Source organism: Schistocerca gregaria, chromosome 6 (genome assembly GCF_023897955.1).
Source record: "Schistocerca gregaria isolate iqSchGreg1 chromosome 6, iqSchGreg1.2, whole genome shotgun sequence".
In the NCBI taxonomy this organism is placed as follows: domain Eukaryota; kingdom Metazoa; phylum Arthropoda; class Insecta; order Orthoptera; family Acrididae; genus Schistocerca; species Schistocerca gregaria.
The window spans coordinates 330,581,922-330,604,761 of record NC_064925.1 but is presented as its reverse complement, the minus strand read 5'-3'; the positions used below and the strand labels follow the sequence as shown (position 1 = coordinate 330,604,761).

Here is a 22,840-nt window from a genome sequence, read left to right as displayed (position 1 = left end):
TCCCAAGATTTCTTCTTGGATGCTGCAATTATCTGTTTGGCTTTGTTTCTTTCTTCAACATAACTTTCTCTGTCTACCTGAGTTCTAGTATGAATGCATTTTTGATACGCCTTCTTTTTCCTTTTACAGGCTTCCTTGACAGTGTCATTCGACCAAGCTGTTTGCCTCATCCTACTTTTACACACTACTGTTCCAAGACATTCTTTAGCCACTTCTAGTACTGTGTCCCTGTACCTTGTCCATTCCTTTTCCAATGTCTGTAATTGACTACATTCAACTAACTGGTACCTTTCTGAGATCGCTGTTATGTACTTGTGCCTGATTTCCTTATCCTGAAGTTCCTCCACTCGTATCCTACTACATATGGACCTGACCTGCACTTTCGGCTTCACAATCCCAATTTCAGTGCAGATATTAAATAATGATCGGTGTCATCAAAGAATCCCCTGGATACACGGGTGTCCCTCACAGCCTTACTGAATTCCTGATCTGTTATTATATAGTCAATGACAGATCTGGTTCCCCTGCCTTCTCAAGTATACCGGTGAATGTTCTTATGTTTAAAAGAGGAGTTTGTGATTACTAAGCCCATACTGGCACAGAAATCCAAGAGTTGTTTCCCGTTCCTGTTGGCCTCCATATCCTCTCCAAATTTAGCCATAACCTTTTCATACCCTTCTGTTCGATTTCTAATCCTGGCGTTAAAATCACCCATGAGCAGAACACTGTCCTTGTCCTTTACTCTAACAACTACATCACTGAGTGCCTCATAAAAACTATCCATCTTATCTTGATCTGTCCGTTCACAATGCGAATATACTGACACAATCCTAATTTTCTTGCTAGACACTGTCAAATCTATCCACATCAGTCGTTTGTTTACATACCTTACTGCAACTACACTGGATTCCATTTTGTTCCTGATGTAAAGCCCTACACCCCATTGTGCTATTCCTGCTTTGACTCCTGACTGGTAGACCTTGTATTCTTCCACTTCCTCTTCTTTCTCACCTCTTACCCGAATGTCACTAACAGCTAAAACGTCCAGCCCCATCTTACTTGCAGCCTCTGCCAGCTCTACCTTCTTCCCAGAGTAGCCCCCATTGATATTAATAGCTCCCCATCTCATTACCATTTGTTTGCGAAGTCGTATCTTAGGAGTCCCTGGTTTGTCAGTTAGAGGTGGGACTCAAGTCACCCCCAAAGGTCCAAGGCATTTTGCTCTGATTGTTGCTAGCATCATATTTAAAGTATCGGGGAAGCAGGTTGCTAGCCTTACTTGCGCCGAGACCCATTGAGTTTTACCCCTAACGGTTGAGGGACTAACCGGTGGATTTGGTAGTCTTTGCCGTATGAGCACAAAGGTGACCACGACTCAGAATATGTCTGAGATGCCCAGCGTTATTCCAAAGTAACTGGTATCCCGACTGTTGGGACCACTTACTTGGCCACTCATACGTTGCCCGTGGTACATGAACTAGGACATGACTACAGGAACCCACAACATGAGCCACACCAAATCAGTTTTGGAAAAGAAATTACTCCCAGACAGCTTTGTGAGCAACTCCTCCAGGCAAGGTTGGGGGTAAGTGTCCACAATTGCACAATTGCTTGCACATTAATAGTGACCTCAAAGTCACCAAAGGACCGTAGCTGACCGTACGGTTTGTTTATAGTCATTAAGTTACTAAAGGCATAGCCCACGCACTTGAAGAAATCACTTGAGTTACTCCCACTGACATTAAGCAGTCTTGCTGTGCATTGACATGGTCATGTGAAGCAACTGGCAGCAGCTACATTTAAAAAAAGAACAACAACCAAACAAACAAACAAGTGCAGGCAGAGAGTTTGATGATGATGTGTGCCATGAAATTTCTTAATCTAATCTTGGGGCAAACAGATCCGGAAACTTAGAATGTAAAGACTGCAGTTCATGATAAAGCACTTGATCTGACACCAAATGCACTGCATCTGGCACAGAAAATCCAAGAGTAGCAAAAGCATCCAACCCAAATAAATTTTGGGTAGTCGTATTGCTCACCAAGTATGTAACATAATGGACAATTGGCTTGTAACCTGTGTCAACCGTGATTTGGCAGAGAATAGGAATATGCTGTTTGTGATAGCTTACCAGCTGACAATCGGTATGTGTCAGTGGTGGGGACCCAAGCCTGGTGTATGTCTGTGACTTAAGTAGGGACACGGCGGCTCATGTGTTGCCCTGTAGGTGCAATGATTGGTAATCATCAGCACTTCAGTAAAGTTAGTTCATCACCTGCACTTCAATGAAAAGTTTGTTCTTGCCTTCAAACAGTGGCGGACACAACGAGATGGCATCAGTATCCATGTTCATTGATTCCTACAAGGACTCATAAAGGGTTAAAGATTAACACATTGCTGCTACCTGATGTTTCTTCCTACATTATGCAACTGGCCCACCACCTGTGCTCATGCTGTACAAAACGAGTGTCCTGATAAAAGAGGCGTTCACTATTTCCACTGCTGATGATTGTGTGCAGTGGCCTGATGAATCTGTTTGCACTGTGGCCACCTCGTTGTCCCCTAGTGCAGTAGGCTCTACACCTCGTGTTTGTATGGTGCCAACAATGGTGACATCACTCTAAGGCCCTACTTGGCAGTCTGCCATGTGGGGAATGTCGAACAGCTGTGCATTATTCAAAACTTCCTCCAACGTAGGGTCCTCAAACTGAAGGACATGCTGGTGCACTTCCTTACCAGAGGCTGAACAGATGAATGCGTCTAGGGTGTCTGCGTATGACTCCTGAGCCTTGGCCATGACAGAGCGGCATTTACAACTGAGGGCATGAAGCTTGGCTGCCCAAGCTCAATATGACTGCTGCAACTGTTTGTGATGTTGGTAGAATTTGACATGCACAGTGACCACATGCATACACTTTTGGTGGTAAGAGGACAGCAGACGACACATATTGTCAAAGGAATGCAACACTGGTTCCTGCAGAGGAACTAACTGGCACAGTAGGTGATATAAATGAGGGGCTATCCAGGATACATCTACATCTACGTACATACTCTGCAAGCCACTGTACGGCATATGATTGGAGGATACCCTCTTCCATAACTAGTTATTTTCTTCCCTGTTCCACTCACAAAGAGAGCCAGTGAAAAACGAGTGTCTATATGCCTCCCTATGAACTCAAATTTCTCATAGCTTATCTTTGCAGGCTGTACATGCAGTGTATGTTGGTGGCAGTAGCATCATTCGACAAGCAGCCTCAGATGTCAGTTCTCTAAATTTTCTTAATAATGTTTCTCAAAACGAATGTCACTTTCCCTCCATAGATTCCCATTTGAGTTCCCAAGGCATCTCTGTAACACTTACGTGTTGTTCGAACCTACCAGTAACAAATGTAACAGCCCACCTCTGAATTGCTTCAATGCCTTCCTTTAATCTGACCTGGTACAGATCCCAAACACTTGAGCAGTACTCAAGCAAATGTCACACCAGTGTGGTCCTGTTTACAGATAAACGACACATTCCTAAAATTCTCCCAATAAACCGAAGTCAACCATTCGCCTTTCCTACTAAGGGCCTCTCATGGTTGTTCCATTTCACATCGCTTTGCAACATTACACATAGAAATTTGAACCACATGACTGTGTGAAGCAGGACATTACTGATGCTGTATCCAAACACTACAGGTTTCTTTTTCCTACTCATCTATGTTAACTTACTTTTTTTTCCATCACATCAACTAGAAATTTTGCTTAAGTCATCTTGTATCTTCCTATAGTCACTCAACTTTGACACCTTACCATACAGCTTGGCACCACCAGCAAACAGCTGCAGACTGTGAACCACTCTGTCTGCCAAATCATTTATGTATATAGAGAGCAACAGTAGTCCTCTCACACTTCCCTGGGGCACTTGTGACAGACCCTTGTCTCTGATGAATACCCACCATTGAGGGCAGCATACTGAGTTCTATAAGTTGAGAAGACTTCAAGCCCCTCACACATCTATGAATTTATTCCATATGCTTGTGTTATTGTTGACAGCCTGCTATTGAGCACTGTGTCAAGTGCTTTCTGGAAAACTGGAAATATGGACTCTGCCTGTCGCCCTTCATCCATAGTTCACAGAAGTGATGCTTTCTAAAACCATGCTGATTCGTGGACATAAGCGTCTAAGTCTCAAGAAAATTTGTTATATTCAGACTGAGAATGTGTTCAAGGATTCTGCAGCAGACCGACATTAGGGATACTAGTCTGTAATTTTGCAGGTCCGTTCTTGTACCCTTCGTATATACATGAGTCACCTGTGCTTTTGTCCAGTTACTTAGGACTTTGCACTGGGCAAGAGATACACGATAAATTCAATCTACATGGTGGTGCACGAAATGTGTTACCATTTTGTGTTTGAATATAAAATTTATTGTCAATGCTATCTGAAAGGAACATATAGTACAATGAAGAGCTGTCCATGGAGATTTGTTCTAACTCAGCACATGCTCAATCTGTCCACCATTTCATTTCCTAACTTCCTTCAAACGAACACTGGAGTTAGTGATTACCCTACAGCACATGTCTTCCGTAATTTCACTGCAAGCTTGAAGAATAAGTTCTCTGAGCTCCATTAAATTCCACAGCTTCTTGCTACTGCCTTGCCCTTCAACACACAGTGGTTCATCCAAGATGGAGCAAGGCTACATATTGCAAGCACTGTGTTGGAGTTTTTATACAAGCATTTCGACATGTGGATCATTTCACTCAGGTTTCCAGGTCACTTCAGTGATGGACGAAATTGGCCCCCAATAGTCCAGACCTCAATCCATGGGACTTTTTTCTTTAGGGGTACCTAAAGGAAAAAAATTTCCCGAAACGTCCACGTGATTTAATGGAGCTCAGAAGACTTATTCTTCAAGCTTGCAGTGAAATTATGGAATACATGTGCCGTAGGGTAATCACTAACTTCAGTGTTCGTTTGAAGGAAGTTAGGAAACGAAATGGTGGACATATTGAGCATGTGCTGAGTTAGAACAAATCTCCATGTACGGCTCTTCTTTGTAGTATATGTTCCTTTCAGATTGTATTGACAATAAAGTTTGTATTCAAAAGCAAAATGGTAACACATTTTGTGCAGCACCCTGTAGGTAGGGGCCAGTGCCATAGAGTAGTAGAGTACTCTTTGTAAAACCATATTGGGCTTCCATAACTTATTTACATTCAAATCTTTCAGTTGTTTCTTTACACAAGGGATGCTTATTGCTATGTTGTCCATATGGGAGTCTTCCACTTGGTCAAAAAGATGGTACATTTGTATGGTTCTCCTTCGTGAACTAGTTCTTGAATGCAAAGTTTAAAACTTTGGCTTTCGTTTTGCTATCTTCCGATACCGTACCAGACTGGTCAACAAGAGACTGGGTGGAAGCCTTAGACCCACTTTACGATTTAACATGGGACTAGTCTTTTGTCAGGTCCTCTATTAGCCATTTTACTAGGGTGGTTGTTGTATGCTTTGGGCATAGATCTTTTTACAGATCCGTAAATCTCTACTAACCTTTGCTTGTCATTGTTTGTGCATTCTCTTTTGAATTGAGAGTGCAACAGCCTCCACTTCCTCAGCATTTTCCACATTTTGTTATTAAACCATGGTGGGTCCTTTCCATCCTTGATCCACATACTAGGCACATATCTCTCCAGATCATGATTTACTTTCTGCTTAAATGCTGCTCATAATTCCTCTACATCCATCTCACTGGAACAAAGTAATGTCAATTCACTGTCTAAGTGAGATGCTAACAACTGCTTATCTGCTCTTTCTAGCAGGAACCTTCTCCTATTCTTCTTCATTCATTTATAAACTTCCATAACCGTAGTTACTGTAATGACAACATGTTCGCTAATTCCCATTTCTGTACTGATATTATTGATTAGGTCTGCCTTATTTGTAGCTACAAGATCTAAGATATTTCCATTGCATTTGGGCTGCCAAAATAGCTGCTCAAGGCAGTTTTCAGAAAACAGGTTCAGAAGCACTTTGTATGACTGTCTGTCTGTACCTCTCTGCAATTAATCCATAGACATCCCAGTCTATACTAGGTTAGTTAAATTCACCTCCATGTAGTATCGCAGGAGCTGGGTATTTATACACTACTAGTCATAGTCTTTCTTTGAATGACTCAAGAATACCGCAATACAGCGGTATTGGGCGGTCAGTAAAAACATCCAACAATTAACCTGGGTTCACCTACATGTTATAAGCAACCAGATAAGCACACTCAACTTTGACCTCAATAGAGAGACAATATTTTTGTTAACTGCAACGAACATTTCCCTTCCTATGGCATCTAATCTGTCTTTCCAATGTACATTTTGTGATTCACTAAATATGTCAGAGTGTTCCACTTTGGGTTTCATCCAGCTCTCAGTCCCAAGTATAAAATGAGTGCAAGAACATATCTGGAGGGCAGCAAATGTGGGACCTTTGTTTTGAATACTTTGACAATTTACTGATAAAATTTTGGCAGTTGAAGTGTCCTTACTCTGAACGCAGTCTGACTTCCCTTGCTGTGTATCGACTGGTGACTATTTATCAGAGTAACAAACTACCGCCTAGCCTAAAAAACCCTCATATGCACTCTACAAGTACTCTGCTATCTGAGCAGCTATTTTCTTTGTGTAGGGGGCCTCTGACCCACCCAATAATGCAGGTCTAGAAATCTGCAACCAAGACTGTCGCACAGTCGACAGAGCCTTTCTTTCAGACCCTCCATTCAGCTCTGTACCAAAGGACCCCAAACAACTCTGGCATCAAGGCTGAAAATTGTGGGCTCTGCTTGCTTCTCACGCTCGTGTCCGAGCAGCCGTCACCACCTTCCCCAGCAGCCCGATATGAACTGAGGATGGCCTCAGAACCCATGTGACAGAAATCATTGGTGCCGACATGAGCCATATTTGCAGACAACTGCACCCTGTATGCTCAATAGCTACAGGCAGGGCCGCCACAACATTTTGGATGAGCCCCCGTGCAGATACACTGAGTGCATATTGGCTTTGTTTCCAACTCTGAATGCTATCTGTCTAAGGGGCATAATGCGCCTAATGGTGGAGCACCTGATAACTAGTAAACCCTTTACATCATGTGGCTGCTCGGATCCAGCCTAAGCAGTGGCCAAATGTTGATTCACAGGGTGAATGGGCGAAGCCAGACACACATTAGCCATCTGTTTCAAGTGACATAAGTGTGTTACTGTCCTCCACACACCGTACTGTGAGGGTGTATCCATTGTGTCAGATACACTAGGAGGTGGTTTGGCAACAGAGCCCATGGATGGAACAAGCAACACTTGAGGTATCCCATGTGATGCTCGGACTCTCCGCCACCCTTACACCCCAAGGCAGCAGGCTGAATGTGACTGACCAAAGCCAAAACCCCTTTCAGCTGTTTGTGAACTGCAGGCAGCTCTACCTGTGTCTGCACACAACTTGCACACATTCTACCCGTCCTACCAAGCCTAACTGTAGAAGTAAACTGTAAAAGCAAACAGAATCCTAGATGTGCAAATTGCTACCCTTCTTGTCACCATTGGACACTGATGCATTAATTGCTATGTAGTTGACAGTTCAGAAGAAATCAGAACTGCTGTCTTACTGACTTACTTTTTGACCATGCAGAATGCCATGAAATTATGGTGAAGCCACTTCTTGTAAGCATCCCAGTCTTCTGCAGATTCATCAAAGGGTGGGAACACCATTGGGTGAGCAACCAGCGGCAAGGCCTGGTTCAGTGTAGCCAATAGCTGTTCCACACAGCTGCTGTGGAGTCCCCCCTGCGGGTCCGGGGGTTAGAATAGGCCCGAGGTATTCCTGCCTGTTGTAAGAGGCGACTAAAAGGAGTCCCTTCCCCTCAAGGTGGTAGTTAGCGCCTGCGTCCAGAGACGGACGGTTTCACGACCTATATTTGCCTTCATTTTCGTTTTTCACTTCTTCTGGTTTCTTCCTTCCTTTGGTTGGTTCCTTTCTTTGTTCTTCTCCATCTCACTGTCTTACTTACTCTTCTCCTTGCCTTCTTCTCCTTGCCTTCTTCTCCTTCTCTGGTCTCCGCTTCGGCGTTTGAGACAGTATGTCCTTTCTTTCCCTCTCTCCTTTCTTTTTCCTCTTCTTCCTTCCTCCCTGTGCGTGCCTGAAGGCCGACCCACGGGTTCACACGCGTAGCCGGTGACGGGGTAACGCGTAATTCCCCGCCCTGGGTAGACAAGTAAGGCACGCACGTACCCCCTGATAAAGGCCAGGCCCAGGGAAGGGTGATTGCCTGAGCTGACACCTTCCGACCATGCCGATTGGTCCCTCCGTCCGTTTCTTGGGAGGTGTAACCTGAGGTGTGAACAATCACCTAAGGCGGGTGTGCCCTCTGCGAGGGTCCCCACAAGGAAGGAGCGCGCCATCGGAGATGTTGGCAATCATGGGGGATTCCTCCGCAATGGATTTCTCTTCTTCTTCTCTCTCGACTTCTGCCCACAAACGGAAACTTGACCAGCCACCAGTGACTAAAATACTACCGCCTGCCCCACAGTTCCTCGTAGTTTCTCGATCTGAGGACGGAAAGGATTTTTCCTCTGTCAACTCTTTCGTTATCCAGAAGGGCGTAGATGCCATAGCCAGATCTGTCAAGTCTTGTACCAGGTTGCGTAATGGTACCTTGTTACTAGAAACTGAGAGCGCCTTTCAGTCACAAAAACTGCTTCGGGCCACACTCCTGCACACGTTCCCTGTCCGGGTGGAGGCTCACCACACTTTGAATTTGTCTCATGGAGTGGTCTATACTAAATCACTCGACGGATTGACTGACGAGGAGAATCAGTCTTTCCTCGCTGAGCAGGGCGTGACGGCTGTCCATAGGGTCATGAAAAAGGTCAACAATGACCTTGTACTGACCCGGACACTTTTCTTGACCTTTGACAGTGTTCAGCTGCCGTCACGCATCAAGGCGGGCTACGAGGTTATTTCTGTTCGCCCCTATGTCCCGACACCTATGCGCTGCTACCAGTGTCAGCGTTTCAATCACACTCACCATTCTTGTTCCAATGCGGCTACATGTGTGACTTGTGGCAGGGATGCCCATGAGGGTGACTGTCCACCTCCGTCTCCTCGTTGTGTGAACTGTCGCGGTGACCATGCAGCGTCCTCCCGCGACTGTTCCGTCTACAAGGAAGTACGCTGTATCCAAGAAATTCGGGTCAAAGAGAAAGTCTCCACCTCGTCTGCTCGCAAGCTATTCGCTAGAAGGAAGCCCACGTTGCTCCCAGCGGGGAAGTACAGTACTGCCCTCGCCTCTCCTCGAACTACCAGGGAGGTGGCAAAGCAGACATGCGATCTGACCTTCAGCACTACGGTCGTCCGTTCGGCCAGTGCTAAGATCGCCCAGTCGACGTCTCCTCTTCCTCCCGTGGGCCCCCCCCCCCCCCCCCCCCCCGACACAAGCACTTTTATCAGCTTTTTCCAGGACGAAGACCCAGAAGTCAGGAGCACGGGCCTTCAAGAAAGAACCGTCTCGTGCAGACCTTCTACGTACCTCGAACCCTCAGCCACCGACCAATCCTTCCACAAAATGGCCTTCCAAGAAGGGTCATAGGAAGCACAGTTCTCCTTCCCCGCCATGGCGCATTTTTCCTCCTGCGCCCCCAGCGGTTGCCGCCCCAGGCCGTCATCCGTTTCGCCTGGCCGCACCTCTGGTAGCCGAACATCTGGCCGTTCACCAGCGGAGGAAGCTCCCCCTCCCGGCCATCTTCACAAGATGGCCGATGAACCTATAGATCAAATGGACGATGACTGTCCGCCTCCTGCTAGTTGCGACAGTGCTCGCTTGAAGCCAGGCCCTCAGCGGCATTCTAGATGACCCCTTCTTCCATCTTCTTCTTCTCACGATGGCACTTATTCACTGGAATATTCGCAGCATTCGTTCCAACCGAGAGGACTTGAAATTGCTGCTCCGCTCACACCGTCCGCTCGTCGTAGCCCTCCAGGAAACGAAGCTACGCCCATGCGATCAAATTGCCTTGGCACACTACACCTCTGAGCGTTTTGACTTACCCCCTGTGGCAGGTATTCCGGCTCATGGAGGGGTTATGTTGCTGGTCCGGGATGATATCTACTATTATCCCATCACATTGCACACCGGCCTGCAGGCAGTTGCCGTCCACATTACTCTCCCCAATTTTACATTTTGCATCTGTACCGTTTACACTCCATCATCGTCTGCCGTTACCAGGGCAGACATGCTGCAAATTATTGCTCAGCTTCCTGCACCATTTTTGTTAACTGGAAACTTCAATGCTCACCATCCTCTTTGGGGCTCTCCAGCATCCTGTCCGAGGGGCTCCCTGTTAGCAGACGTTTTCAACCAGCTCAATCTTGTCTGCCTCAATACTGGTGCCTCTACTTTCCTTTCAGACACCTTTCACACCTATTCCCATTTAGACCTCTCTGTATGTACTACCCAACTTGCACACCGGTTTGAGTGGTATGTGCTTTCTGATACATATTCGAGCGACCACTTCCCGTGTGTTATCCATCTCCTGCATCGTACCCCCTCTCCGTGCTCAACTAGTTGGAACATCTCCAAAGCAGACTGGGGGCTCTTCACTTCCAGGGTGACCTTTCAGGATCAAACCTTCACAAGCTGCGATAGTCAAGTCGCACACCTCACGGAAGTCATTCTCACTGCTGCTGAATATTCCATCCCTCACACTACTTCTTCTCCACGCCGCGTACCAGTCCCCTGGTGGACCGCAGCATGTAGAGACGCCTTACGTGCTCGTCGACGTGCTTTACGCACCTTTAAACGCCACCCTACAGTGGCGAATTGTATCAATTACAAACGATTACGTGCACAGTGTTGTCGTATTTTTAAAGAAAGCAAGAAAGCCAGCTGGGCTGCTTTCACAAGCACCTTCAACAGTTTTACTCCTTCTTCTGTTGTATGGGGTAGCCTGCGCCGGCTATCTGGCACTAAGGTCCACTCACCAGTTTCTGGCTTGCGGGTTGCGAATGACGTCCTTGTGGCCGCTGAGGATGTCTCCAATGCCTTCGGCCGCTTTTTCGCAGAGGTTTTGAGCTCCACTCATTACCCCCCTGCCTTCCTCCCCCGAAAACAGGCAGAGGAGGCTCGGCCACCTAATTTCCACTCCTCGAATTGTGAAAACTACAATGCCCCATTCACCATGCGGGAACTCGAAAATGCACTTGCCCGGTCACGGTCCTCCGCTCCGGGGCCTGATTCTATTCATATTCAGATGCTGAAGAACCTTTCTCCTGTGGGTAAAGGTTTCCTTCTTCGTACTTACAATCGCATCTGGATTGAGGGACATGTTCCCGTCTGCTGGCGCGAGTCTATTGTTGTACCGATTCCTAAGCCGGGGAAGGACAAGCACTTGCCTTCCAGTTATCAACCCATCTCGCTTACCAGCTGTGTCTGTCGGTTGGTTTGGCTGCTCGAATCTCGACGCCTACTTACCAATGTCCAATGTGGATTTCGTAGGCGCCACTCTGCTGTTGACCATCTGGTTACCCTGTCGACCTTCATTATGAATAACTTCTTGCGGAAGCGTCCGACCGCGGCTGTGTTCTTTGATTTGGAGAAGGCTTACGACACCTGTTGGAGGGCGGGCATTCTCCGCATCATGCATACATGGGGCTTTCGCGGTCGCCTCCCTCTTTTTATTCGTTCCTTTTTAATGGATCGACAGTTCAGGGTACGTGTGGGTTCTGTCCTGTCAGACACCTTTCGCCAGGAAAATGGGGTGCCACAGGGCTCCATTTTGAGCGTCGCTCTCTTCGCCATAGCGATCAATCCAATAATGGATTGCCTCCCAGATGATGTATCAGGCTCCCTTTTCGTGGACGATTTTACCATCTATTGCAGCGCGCAGTGTACATGTTTCCTGGAGTGCTCCCTTCAGCATTCTCTTGACCGTCTTTACTCCTGGAGCGTCGCCAATGGCTTCCGTTTTTCTGCCGAGAAAATGGTCTGTATTAACTTCTGGCGCTACAAAGAGTTTTTCCCACCGTCCTTACGACTCGGCCCCGTTGCTCTCCCATTCGTGGAGACAACAAAATTTTTCGGTCTTACATTTGACAGGAAACTTAGTTGGTCTCCACATTCGTCATATTTGGCTGCCCGTTGTACCCGTTCTCTAAATGTCCTCCGTGCTCTCAATGGCACGTCGTGGGGAGCGGATCGAACCGTCCTACTTCGCCTATATCGGTCGATCGTCCGCTCCAAGCTGGATTATGGGTGCTTTGTATACTCCTCTGCACGGCCATCCATCTTACGCCGCCTCAACTCCATACAACATTGGGATTTACGGCTTGCGATTGGGGCGTTTTATACTAGTCCCGTCGAGAGTCTTCATGCTGAAGCCGGTGAATTGCCACTCACCTACCGGCGCGATATGCTGCTTTGTCGTTACGCCTGTCGGCTTCTGTCAATGCCCGACCACCCATCGTATCGTTCCTTTTTTGACGACTCTCTCGACCGTCAATACGGCTTGTATGTCTCTGCCCTGCTACCTCCTGGAGTTCGCTTTCGTCGCCTCCTTCAACACCTTGATTTTTCACTCCCTGCAACCTTTAGAGTGGGCAAGAGCCACACGCCACCTTGGCTCCAGGCTCAGGTTCGCGTTCACCTTGACCTCTGCTCGCTCCCAAAGGAGGTTACCCCCGGTTCAGTATACCACTCCCGTTTTGTCGAACTTCGTTCGAAGTTCATTAATATGACCTTCATTTATACGGATGGCTCTAAGACCAATGACGGGGTCGGGTGTTCTTTTATTGTCGGTGCACAAAGTTTCAAATACCGGCTACATGTCCATTGTTCGGTCTTCACAGCTGAGCTCTTTGCCCTCTACCAGGCTGTTCTTTACGTCTGCCGCCACCGACATTCTGCTTATGTCATCTGCTCCGATTCTCTGAGTGCCATCCAGAGCCTCAGTGATCCGTATCCGGTTCATGCTTTCGTGCACCGGATCCAATGCTCTTTTCAGCAGCTGTTGGACGACGGGTCTCCAGTTAGCTTTATGTGGGTTCCTGGCCATGTCGGTGTCCCTGGGAACGAAGCTGCAGATGCCGCGGCCAAGGCTGCGGTCCTCCAGCCTCGGACGGCTTCTTGTTGTGTCCCTTCATCAGATTGTAGCACGATCATTTGTCGGCGCATTTTATTGCTGTGGCATGCCGATTGGGCTGCACTTAGGGACAACAAGCTTCGGGCCTTGAAACCTCTTCCCGTAGCTTGGACGTCCTCCTCACGTCCTTCTCGGCGGGAGGAGGTCATTTTGGCCCGGCTACGAATTGGACACTGCCAGTTCAGCCATCGCCATCTGCTGACGGCAGCGCCGGCGCCGTTCTGTCCATGTGGGCAATTGCTGACGATCCGCCACATTGTAACGTCCTGTCCGGATTTTACTACGCTGCGCCTTGATCTTGGCCAGCCATGTACTCTTGATGCCATTTTAGCGGATTACCCAGGAGCTGCTGCTCGCGTTCTTCGTTTTATCAACTTGACACACCTGTCTAAGGACGTTTGATTATGCTGTAGTTTTTTAATCCTATGTCTGTTAATATGTCTTTTATAGTGTTGTCCCTTTTAGTTGCTGTTTTAACCTTGTGCCTCGCGGTACATTCCTAAATTAGTCAGGGCGCTAATGACCATTGTAGTTGTGCGCCCAAAAAACCACAAAAAAAAAACAGCTGCTGTACACTGTTGTTGTTGGATGAGCAACTTCAGTAGACCCTCCATGGTAGGGGCGAACAGCACTAAATCCTGATGATGCAGAGCACACGAAAATCCTGTCCTTGTTCGTTGCCACTTGTGTTCTAAGTAGGAACACAAGGAAACAGTCTTAAATAACTTAAGTTTTATTGGGTCATGGGCTGACAGTGAGAATATGAGTACATAGAGAGCAATCCCATGACTAGAATCCATTTGACAAATGAGCTGAGGCCCAAGCATGCACATGTAAAGATATAGTTTCCAACAGGAGCCTTTGGTATCACATTGCTAACTAAGCCTGCTTTTAGACTTGGATATAGCACAATGGACCATATGCAAGTCATAAGCAGAATGGAACAATGCACATAAGTGAACACTTTGTCAGGGTTCTTTCATTTCAAGTATGCTTCTGACTTCGTTAAAAAGAAAAAAAAAAGGAAGAAGACAACTTGCTAACATGCCTATGTTGTTGTTGTTGTGGTCTTCAGTCCTGAGACTGGTTTGATGCAGCTCTCCATGCTACTCTATCCTGTGCAAGCTTCTTCATCTCCCAGTACCTACTGCAACCTACATCCTTCTGAATCTGCTTAGTGTACTCATTTCTCGGTCTCCCTCTACGATTTTTACCCTCCACGCAGCCCTCCAATGCTAAATTTGTGATCCCTTGATGCCTCAAAACATGTCCTACCAACCGATCCCTTCTTCTAGTCAAGTTATGCCACAAACTTCTCTTCTCCCCAATCCTATTCAATACCTCCTCATTAGTTACGTGATCTATCCACCTTATCTTCAGTATTCTTCTGTAGCACCACATTTCGAAAGCTTCTATTCTCTTCTTATCCAAACTATTTATCGTCCATGTTTCACTTCCATACATGGCTACACTCCAAACAAATACTTTCAGAAACGACTTCCTGATACATAAATCTATATTTGATGTTAACAAATTTCTCTTCTTCAGAAACGCTTTCCTTGCCATTGCCAGTCTACATTTTATATCCTCTCTACTTCGACCATCATCAGTTATTTTACTTCCTAAATAGCAAAACTCCTTTACTACTTTAAGTGTCTCATTTCCTAATCTAATTCCGTCAGCATCACCCGATTTAATTTGACTACATTCCATTATCCTCGTTTTGCTTTTGTTAATGTTCATCTTATATCCTCCTTTCAAGACACTGTCCATTTCGTTCAACTGCTCTTCCAAGTCCTTTGCCGTCTCTGACAGAATTACAATGTCATCGGCGAACCTCAAAGTTTTTACTTCGTCTCCATGAATTTTAATACCTACTCCAAATTTTTCTTTTGTTTCCTTTACTGCTTGCTCAATATACAGATTGAATAACATCGGGGAGAGGCTACAACCCTGTCTCACTCCTTTCCCAACCACTGCTTCCCTTTCATGCCCCTCGACTCTTATGACTGCCATCTGGTTTCTGTACAAATTATAAATAGCCTTTCGCTCCCTGTATTTTACCCCTGCCACCTTTAGAATTTGAAAAAGAGTATTCCCGTCAACATTGTCAAAAGCTTTCTCTAAGTCTACAAATGCTAGAAACGTAGGTTTGCCTTTTCTTAATCTTTCTTCTAAGATAAGTCGTAAGGTCAGTATTGCCTCACGTGTTCCAACATTTCGACGGAATCCAAACTGATCCTCCCCGAGGTCTGCATCTACCAGTTTTTCCATTCGTCTGTAAAGAATTCGCGTTAGTATTTTGCAGCCGTGGCTTATTAAACTGATAGTTCGGTAATTTTCACATCTGTCAGCACCTGCTTTCTTTGGGATTAGAATTATTATATTCTTCTTGAAGTCTGAGGGTATTTCGCCTGTCTCATACATCTTGCTCACCAGCTGGTAGAGTTTTGTCAGGACTGGTTTTCCCAAGGCCGTCAGTAGTTCTAATGGAATGTTGTCTACTCCGGGGGCCTTGTTTCGACTCAGGTCTTTCAGTGCTCTGTCAAACTCTTCACGCAGTATCGTATCTCCCATTTCGTCTTCATCTACATCCTCTTCCATTTCCATAATATTGTCCTCAAGTACATCGCCCTTGTATAAACCTTCTATATACTCCTTCCACCTTTCTGCCTTCCCTTCTTTGCTTAGAACTGGGCTGCCATCTGAGCTCTTGATATTCATACACATGGTTCTCTTCTCTCCAAAGGTCTCTTTAATTTTCCTGTAGGCAGTATCTATCTTATCCCTAGTGAGATAAGCTTCTACATCCTTACATTTTTCCTCTAGCCATCCCTGTTTAGCCATTTTGCACTTCCTGTCGATCTCATTTTTGAGACGTTTGTATTCCTTTTTGCCTGCTTCATTTACTGCATTTTTATATTTTCTCCTTTCATCAATTAAATTCAATATTTCTTCTGTTACCCAAGGATTTCTAGCAGCCCTCGTCTTTGTACCTACTTTATCCTCTGCTGTCTTCACTACTTCATCCCTCAGAGGTACCCATTCTTCTTCTACTGTATTTCTTTCCCCTATTCCTGTCAATTGTTCCCTTATGCTCTCTCTGAAACTCTGTACAACCTCTGGTTCTTTCAGTTTATCCAGGTCCCATCTCCTTAATTTCCCACATTTTTGCAGTTTCTTCAGTTTTAATCTACAGGTCATAACCAATAGATTGTGGTCAGAGTCCACATCTGTCCCTGGAAATGTCTTACAACTTAAAACCTGGTTCCTAAATCTCTGTCTTACCATTATATAATCTATCTGATACCTTTTAGTATCTCCAGGGTTCTTCCACGTATACAACCTTCTTTCATGATTCTTAAACCAAGTGTTAGCTATGATTAAGTTGTGCTCTGTGCAAAATTCTACTAGGCGGCTTCCTCTTTCATTTCTTAGCCCCAATCCATATTCACCTACTATGTTTCCTTCTCTTCCTTTTCCTACACTCGAATTCCAGTCACCCATTACCATTAAATTTTCGTCTCCCTTCACTATCTGAATAATTTCTTTTATTTCATCGTAAATTTCTTCAATTTCTTCATCATCTGCAGAGCTAGTTGGCATACAAACTTGTACTACTGTAGTAGGTGTGGGCTTCGTATCTATCTTGGCCACAATAATGCGTTCACTATGTTGTTTGTAGTAGCTTACCCGCATTCCTATTTTCCTATTCATTATTAAACCTACTCCTGCATTACCCCTATTTGATTTTGTGTTTATAACCCTGTAGTCACCTGACCAGAAGTCTTGTTCCTCCTGCCACGGAACTTCACTAATTCCCACTATATCTAACTTTAACCTATCCATTTTCCTTTTTAAATTTTCTAACCTACCTGCCCGATTAAGGGATCTGACATTCCACGCTTCGATCCGTGGAACGCCAGTTTTCTTTCTACTGATAACGACATCCTCCTGAGTAGTCCCCTCCCGGAGTTCCGAATGGGGGACTATTTTACCTCCGGAATATTTTACCCAAGAGGATGCCATCATCATTTAATCATACAGTAAAGCTGCATGTCCTCGGGAAAAATTATGGCTGTAGTTTCCCCTTGCTTTCAGCCGTTCGCAGTACCAGCACAGCAAGGCCGTTTTGGTTAATGTTGCAAGGCCAGATCAGTCAATCATCCAGACTGTTGCCCCTGCAACTACTGAAAAGGCTGCTGCCCCTCTTCAGGAACCACACGTTTGTCTGGCCTCTCAACAGATACCCCTCCGTTGTGGTTGCACCTATGGTACGGCCATCTGTATCGCTGAGGCACACAAGCCTCCCCACCAACGGCAAGGTCCGTGGGGGGAGGATGCCTATGTTAGTACACTGAATAAGCTATTTGTTATCCTGTAATATCCATTAGACTTTGTCAGGAGAGAAAGATATTTAGTATTGATAGAGGAGTCAGGCCAGAAGATTCCATGTACACAGAACTATGCTCAAAAGTCCTAATTGAAGATTACAGATCTTTAAACTGAGAAAAAGAAGAAAGAATGCATGTTAATGAAACACACCTGGACCATATTCATTTTGCTGAGAAGTTTCCACTGTCTGTCTATGGTGTAGGAAAAAAATGCAACAACAAATGAGAGAATGTAATTAAGAAAGTTTGGCCATACATGTGAAAATAAATTATAATAAACCTAAAATAACCTACAATTAAAACTACAAAATGAAATTGAAAATAATTAACAGTGTTATTGTAGAACCACTTTATGAGATTTTGTCTCTAGGGCAGTTGTATGGACAGGGAAGGAAAAGAACAGGAAGGCAAAAATGGCCTGGAGTTCTTTCAATAAACTAACTAAAGCCTTAAAAACTAGGATTACAATGTATATGGAAAAGAAAGTTTAATATTAGTTTCAATTACCAATTTTGACATAGAGAGGCATAAACTTTTAATGTGAAGCCCATTCAAAAACTGTAGGTTGCTCAGTTATTATTGGAGAGATGCATGTTGAAAATTACTAGAAGGGACAGAATAACAAACAAATGGATCACAGGTTGGAAGACTAAGCTATCATTGTAGTGAAAATGAAATGCTGATGGCTGAAACATACAGCCATGTGAGCATTTGCTTGATGGAACGGCTAAAAAGCTCATTTCTACATTCCAAGAGGTGAAAGATTAGTACATCTCCTAATGGAAGGTGAGTTGTTGATATTGCATGAGAAACATTGGTGTGCATAGCTGAAAACTGTAAAACATGGAAAAGTGTGGGAGGGTCTTTTATCCAGCAGTAATTGCCAAATGGTTGATGAGGGTGATATACAAAATGGTAATGTGTTAAAACTATGCCAGTTGTATGTAATGTAATAATCTTATCAAGAAATATTTGCCTTTTAAACATGTGTTAACTTGACATCAGCACTAAAATTACTCACAGCTAAACAAGGGTGGTCTGTAAAGCTCTAGCCATTACAGTGAAAATTAGAATTTTAGGTCGCAGAAAGGTTTGACTTTTCAACTCAGAAATCTTTTACTTTTCAACACAGTCTCCTACAATGTTAATATACTTCATCTGGCTGTATTACAGTCACATTTCACAGTGCAGATCCCTCAATTTTATCATTGCTAAGACATTATTTGTGGGTAGATGCATGTTACAGTGAAAGATAATGTCTTTCTGCAAACCATGTCTCTTTTTAAAAAAATCCTGTGGAGCTTAAAACACATGCTCTGATCTTTTCCACTGCTTACATTCTTTGCTTTCTGTGGAGCTAAAGAACCTGCTTCTATCCACTGGTTTGATTGCTGTTTTGACTGTGGTGTGTAGTTGTGGATCCATGTTTCATCCATTGTTCCAAATCCACATCTTGTTTGAAAACTGTTCTATAAATTTGTTTCTGATCCTCAGTGAGTAGGTGTAAGACATAGGGATTGATGCTGACATGGACCTTGCTCTAGGACAATTAGAGAGAGCATGGTTATTTGCTGCTCTTATGCCTAACAGGTGACACTCAATGTTTTAGTTTTTGTACAACCATTGTCACTAGACTGAATAACTGAATCAACTATCACATAGGTAACTGACAGGAGGAATCACTGATGTCAGCACTCTTGAGCTGGCTACAGCATTCTATGTCGTACCACTAGTGGCAGCCCCATAAAAAGTCACTGATGTCAGTACTGGTTGCAAGCACACCTCTCAGCAGACACATCAGAAAGTATATTTATTTAGGACAAGCCACACACACAAGCAAGTCCTATTCTTCTGTTGTTGGCACAGCTGTTTCATGTAAATTGAAAATTCACTTTGCACTGAAGAAATAAAACTTAAAATTACAATTGCAGCTGCAGCTCACAAGTTCATTAATATTAAATGTTATTGGGGCTCTTTAAAGAGCAGGGTTCAGTTTTATTCTATAATGTCAGTCTCTAGTGTTACCATCACCATATTGTAACTGCATTGATATATCTTCATGGCTGTTTATTACATACCTTCAGGATGTGAGTTTTTGGGTAACACAAGTAGAAACACTTGAAGCAGAAACAGTAATTCTGTTTTTGTGAGCTATATGTTCCCCTTCCGTGCCTGAAGAAGAAACCTCAATTTCATGCAGTTAGGATTACTGTTTTACTTTAAGCATTTCTGTCAGCAGTGCAAGTAATTTCACCTCTTGAAGGTGCGTACTGTTCAGGCATCCTGCCTCCTTGGAGTGATGCTATTTAATATTTTGTGCATGCTGTATGTCATACTACCACATTTTATGGGCTATAAGACACTACGGCCTATAAGATGCACCTTAATTTTTAGCAATTTTTTTTAAGAAATAACATTTTTTTCCATTTTTATTATTAGATTGCAAAGTCAGACTAACAGAATTCTTAGTTTATAAAACCAAACTGACCTTTAAAATCCCTGAAAATTGTCAGCTGAACTTTCTTCTTCTTCTTCTTCTTCTGCCTCTTTGTCATCATTGTTGCCCTCTTTGTGTATAGGATGGTCTTCACTGTCATCAAGAGCATTACTTATGCTGCACTTTTTGAAAGATTTAACAATGATGTCTTCTCTCACCGTTGACCAAGACTGTTTTATCCACTGACAATCTTGTATGATTGAAGGGCATTTTAAAGCTCCCTTCAGTGTGAGTTAATGTTGGGTTTCATCCATCATCCATTTGTTCCATTCCTTTCTCATATGAACTTTAAATGGATTATTTATTGTGACATCAAGAGGTTGCAGTTGTGAAGTAAGTCCTCCCGGAATAACAGCAAGCTCTGTATGCCCATGTCTCAATTTCTCTTTCATAGAATTGTTCAAATGTTTGCTAAACTGATCTAGTTACCTTTCTCGATTCACCTTCTTCAGACAACCTGTAATGGCCACCAAGTTATAACACTGCTGCTGGTAGTAAAGTTACATTGGAGATGAAGTTGATGGATTTTAATGTGGCCATAACACTGTGCTTGATAAATAACAGTTGACAAATGTAACTTTTGGGAAACTTGAGCATGGCTGTGCAGTCGTTAAGATGTTGGATTATCATGTGGGGTAACTGAGCCATCCAGAGCTAGGTTTTCTGCGGTTTATCGAAATCACTTGTAGAAGTTACCTGGATGGTTCTTTTGAAAAGGACATGTCTAATTTCCACATTTCCTCACACCAAGCTTGTGCTCAAGAGTGTAATGATTATACTTACTTTAATAAGCAGTCCTACAAACAGTGTTAAGTACAGTAGTAGTGTTAATTGAATTTTTTGGTTAAAAGAAGGCAATAATAAGAAAAAAGAAGCACTTTCTTGGTATTTATTTTTGTTCTAATTACAATAATGTTATGTTGAGCTTACGCTAAATATACGGCTAATATGAAATATCGGTTCTGTTTTTGGGAGTGAGCCTCCACTACACATTAATAACTGTCATTCACAGTTTGGATTGTTTCTGGTAATTTGTAACTTAATAAGTAAGTTTTTAATTTGATTTGTTGTTATTGTTCATTGTTTTAGAATCGACTAACATACATTCAAGTTATATTTCAGGTTTGGTCTGTGTGATCAGATGAGGAATGGTGATAAAGTTATTATTTCTCCAAATAGAAGACTGTCTGTTGTAACAGACAGTCTTGGAAGAATTGTTTTAATAGACAATCATAAAGGAATTGCACTTCGTATGTGGAAAGGTATGTTCTCATACTTGCTACATGGAAAAGTATTTGTTCACTGTTGCATTGTACTTTGGGCATAGTCCGTATCAATTCAGGCAGGCTAGGAAAAAATCTTGCCTTCATTGTCTCGGCTGTTTTTGAATTTTGCATATGTTAAAGCGAATGACTAAGCAAGGAACACACTTTTTTTTGTTTTGTTTTCTCCAAAACAATTTCTGCTCCGAGATACAGACCTCCAAAGATGACACTGTACATAGCATTTTGAAGATGCGAATTTTGGAAAAAATTTTAAAATGCTGTATCTCTGGTATAGTTCTACATATTTTATTGTGCTTTTTTTATTTGAAAGATAATTGCTTTATAATTACAAAGGAACCCCCCATTTGGACATATCTTTAAAAGTTCTTCAAATTTTTTTTTAATGCCAATCCATAATTTTTTTCTCTTCCCTGTTGGTTACTACTGTATAGTTCTGCATTCCCTGAAAAGGAGAGCTCCCACATTTGGGTTGAACAGGTTTTATAAGCAATTGAAATTTTGCTGTACGTCAAACCAATTTTATCATCACATAACAGGCTCTCAAAAATCAAGACCTAGCCTTATTTAACATAATTTTAGTTTCGAAAGATGAAGAAGACCCTCATTTTTCAAGCATTTTAAATGGTTACAAAATATGTGTGGAAGGTCCAAAGACTTAAAATTTTCAATTTATAGAACCCTCTGTGCACTCTGTTTTGTACTGAAATTAGCCAGTCAGTGGATTAAAAGTATGTTCCACTGCTTCAGTATCTTCCTTTGATATAGAGTGATGCCTTCCTGTTGAACCAAGCGGAACTGGAGCACTTACAATCTTCAAAACATTGTGAACAGGAAGTGAGCACTGATGGCGTTGTTGCTGTCCTTCAGCTGGAAACCTATATCCAGCAGCTGGTCCATGTGGTAGCATGAAGTTCACTACAGTTATGTTTAATCCATAACTGGTGTCTATAATCTCTGCAATCTACCAGTCACAGTCATACACACACATGCCACAAACATCCCCCCTTCTCAGATTGTGAATCTGAATATTATCCTGCTGTTTCTGAGGTGTTGGCCGAACAAATGAAATTTCTTCTTTCTTGCTCTTTAAAGTGCATGCAATATGAGTTCGTACATCACTGTGAGTCCAAAAATGTGTCTTCTGAATTCCTTTCACAGGAGTAGTTTGTTTGGACCATTCTTCTTCTTTTTTGCTCACTGAATTCTTCGATTTCCTCTTTGGACAAAAGAATAATGGCTGTGGATGTGTAAGATTTCATGACGCTTGTAAAATCCTCAGCATTCTAAATTGCAGCTGTATTTTGTCTGGAAAGATTACGTTTTGTAGCAGGGTACTTCAGCAGGCCACCTACACCACCACAAGGCCACTTCCCGTGGTCAGTAGCACTGTGTACCTAGTCAGTTGTTCACAAGTGAATGGTTTTTAAAATGACTAGGAGCACTATCAGGAATAATGATGATCTTCTCTGCCCCTCCTTGCAGTTGAAGAATTTTGTGCATTGC

The 22,840-nt window shown here is 43.6% G+C and overlaps 1 protein-coding gene across 1 annotated transcript in view; it reads left to right on the top strand.

Annotated features, from left to right (window-relative positions):
* LOC126278297 (rab3 GTPase-activating protein non-catalytic subunit) overlaps positions 1–22,840 on the top strand; it is a 192,866-nt gene that overhangs the window by 17,205 nt on the left and 152,821 nt on the right. Inside the window, exon 8 of the mRNA XM_049978308.1 lies at positions 21,174–21,313. Within this exon, the coding sequence (XP_049834265.1) occupies positions 21,174–21,313 (140 nt within the window). The remainder of the gene's footprint in view (positions 1–21,173; positions 21,314–22,840) is intronic.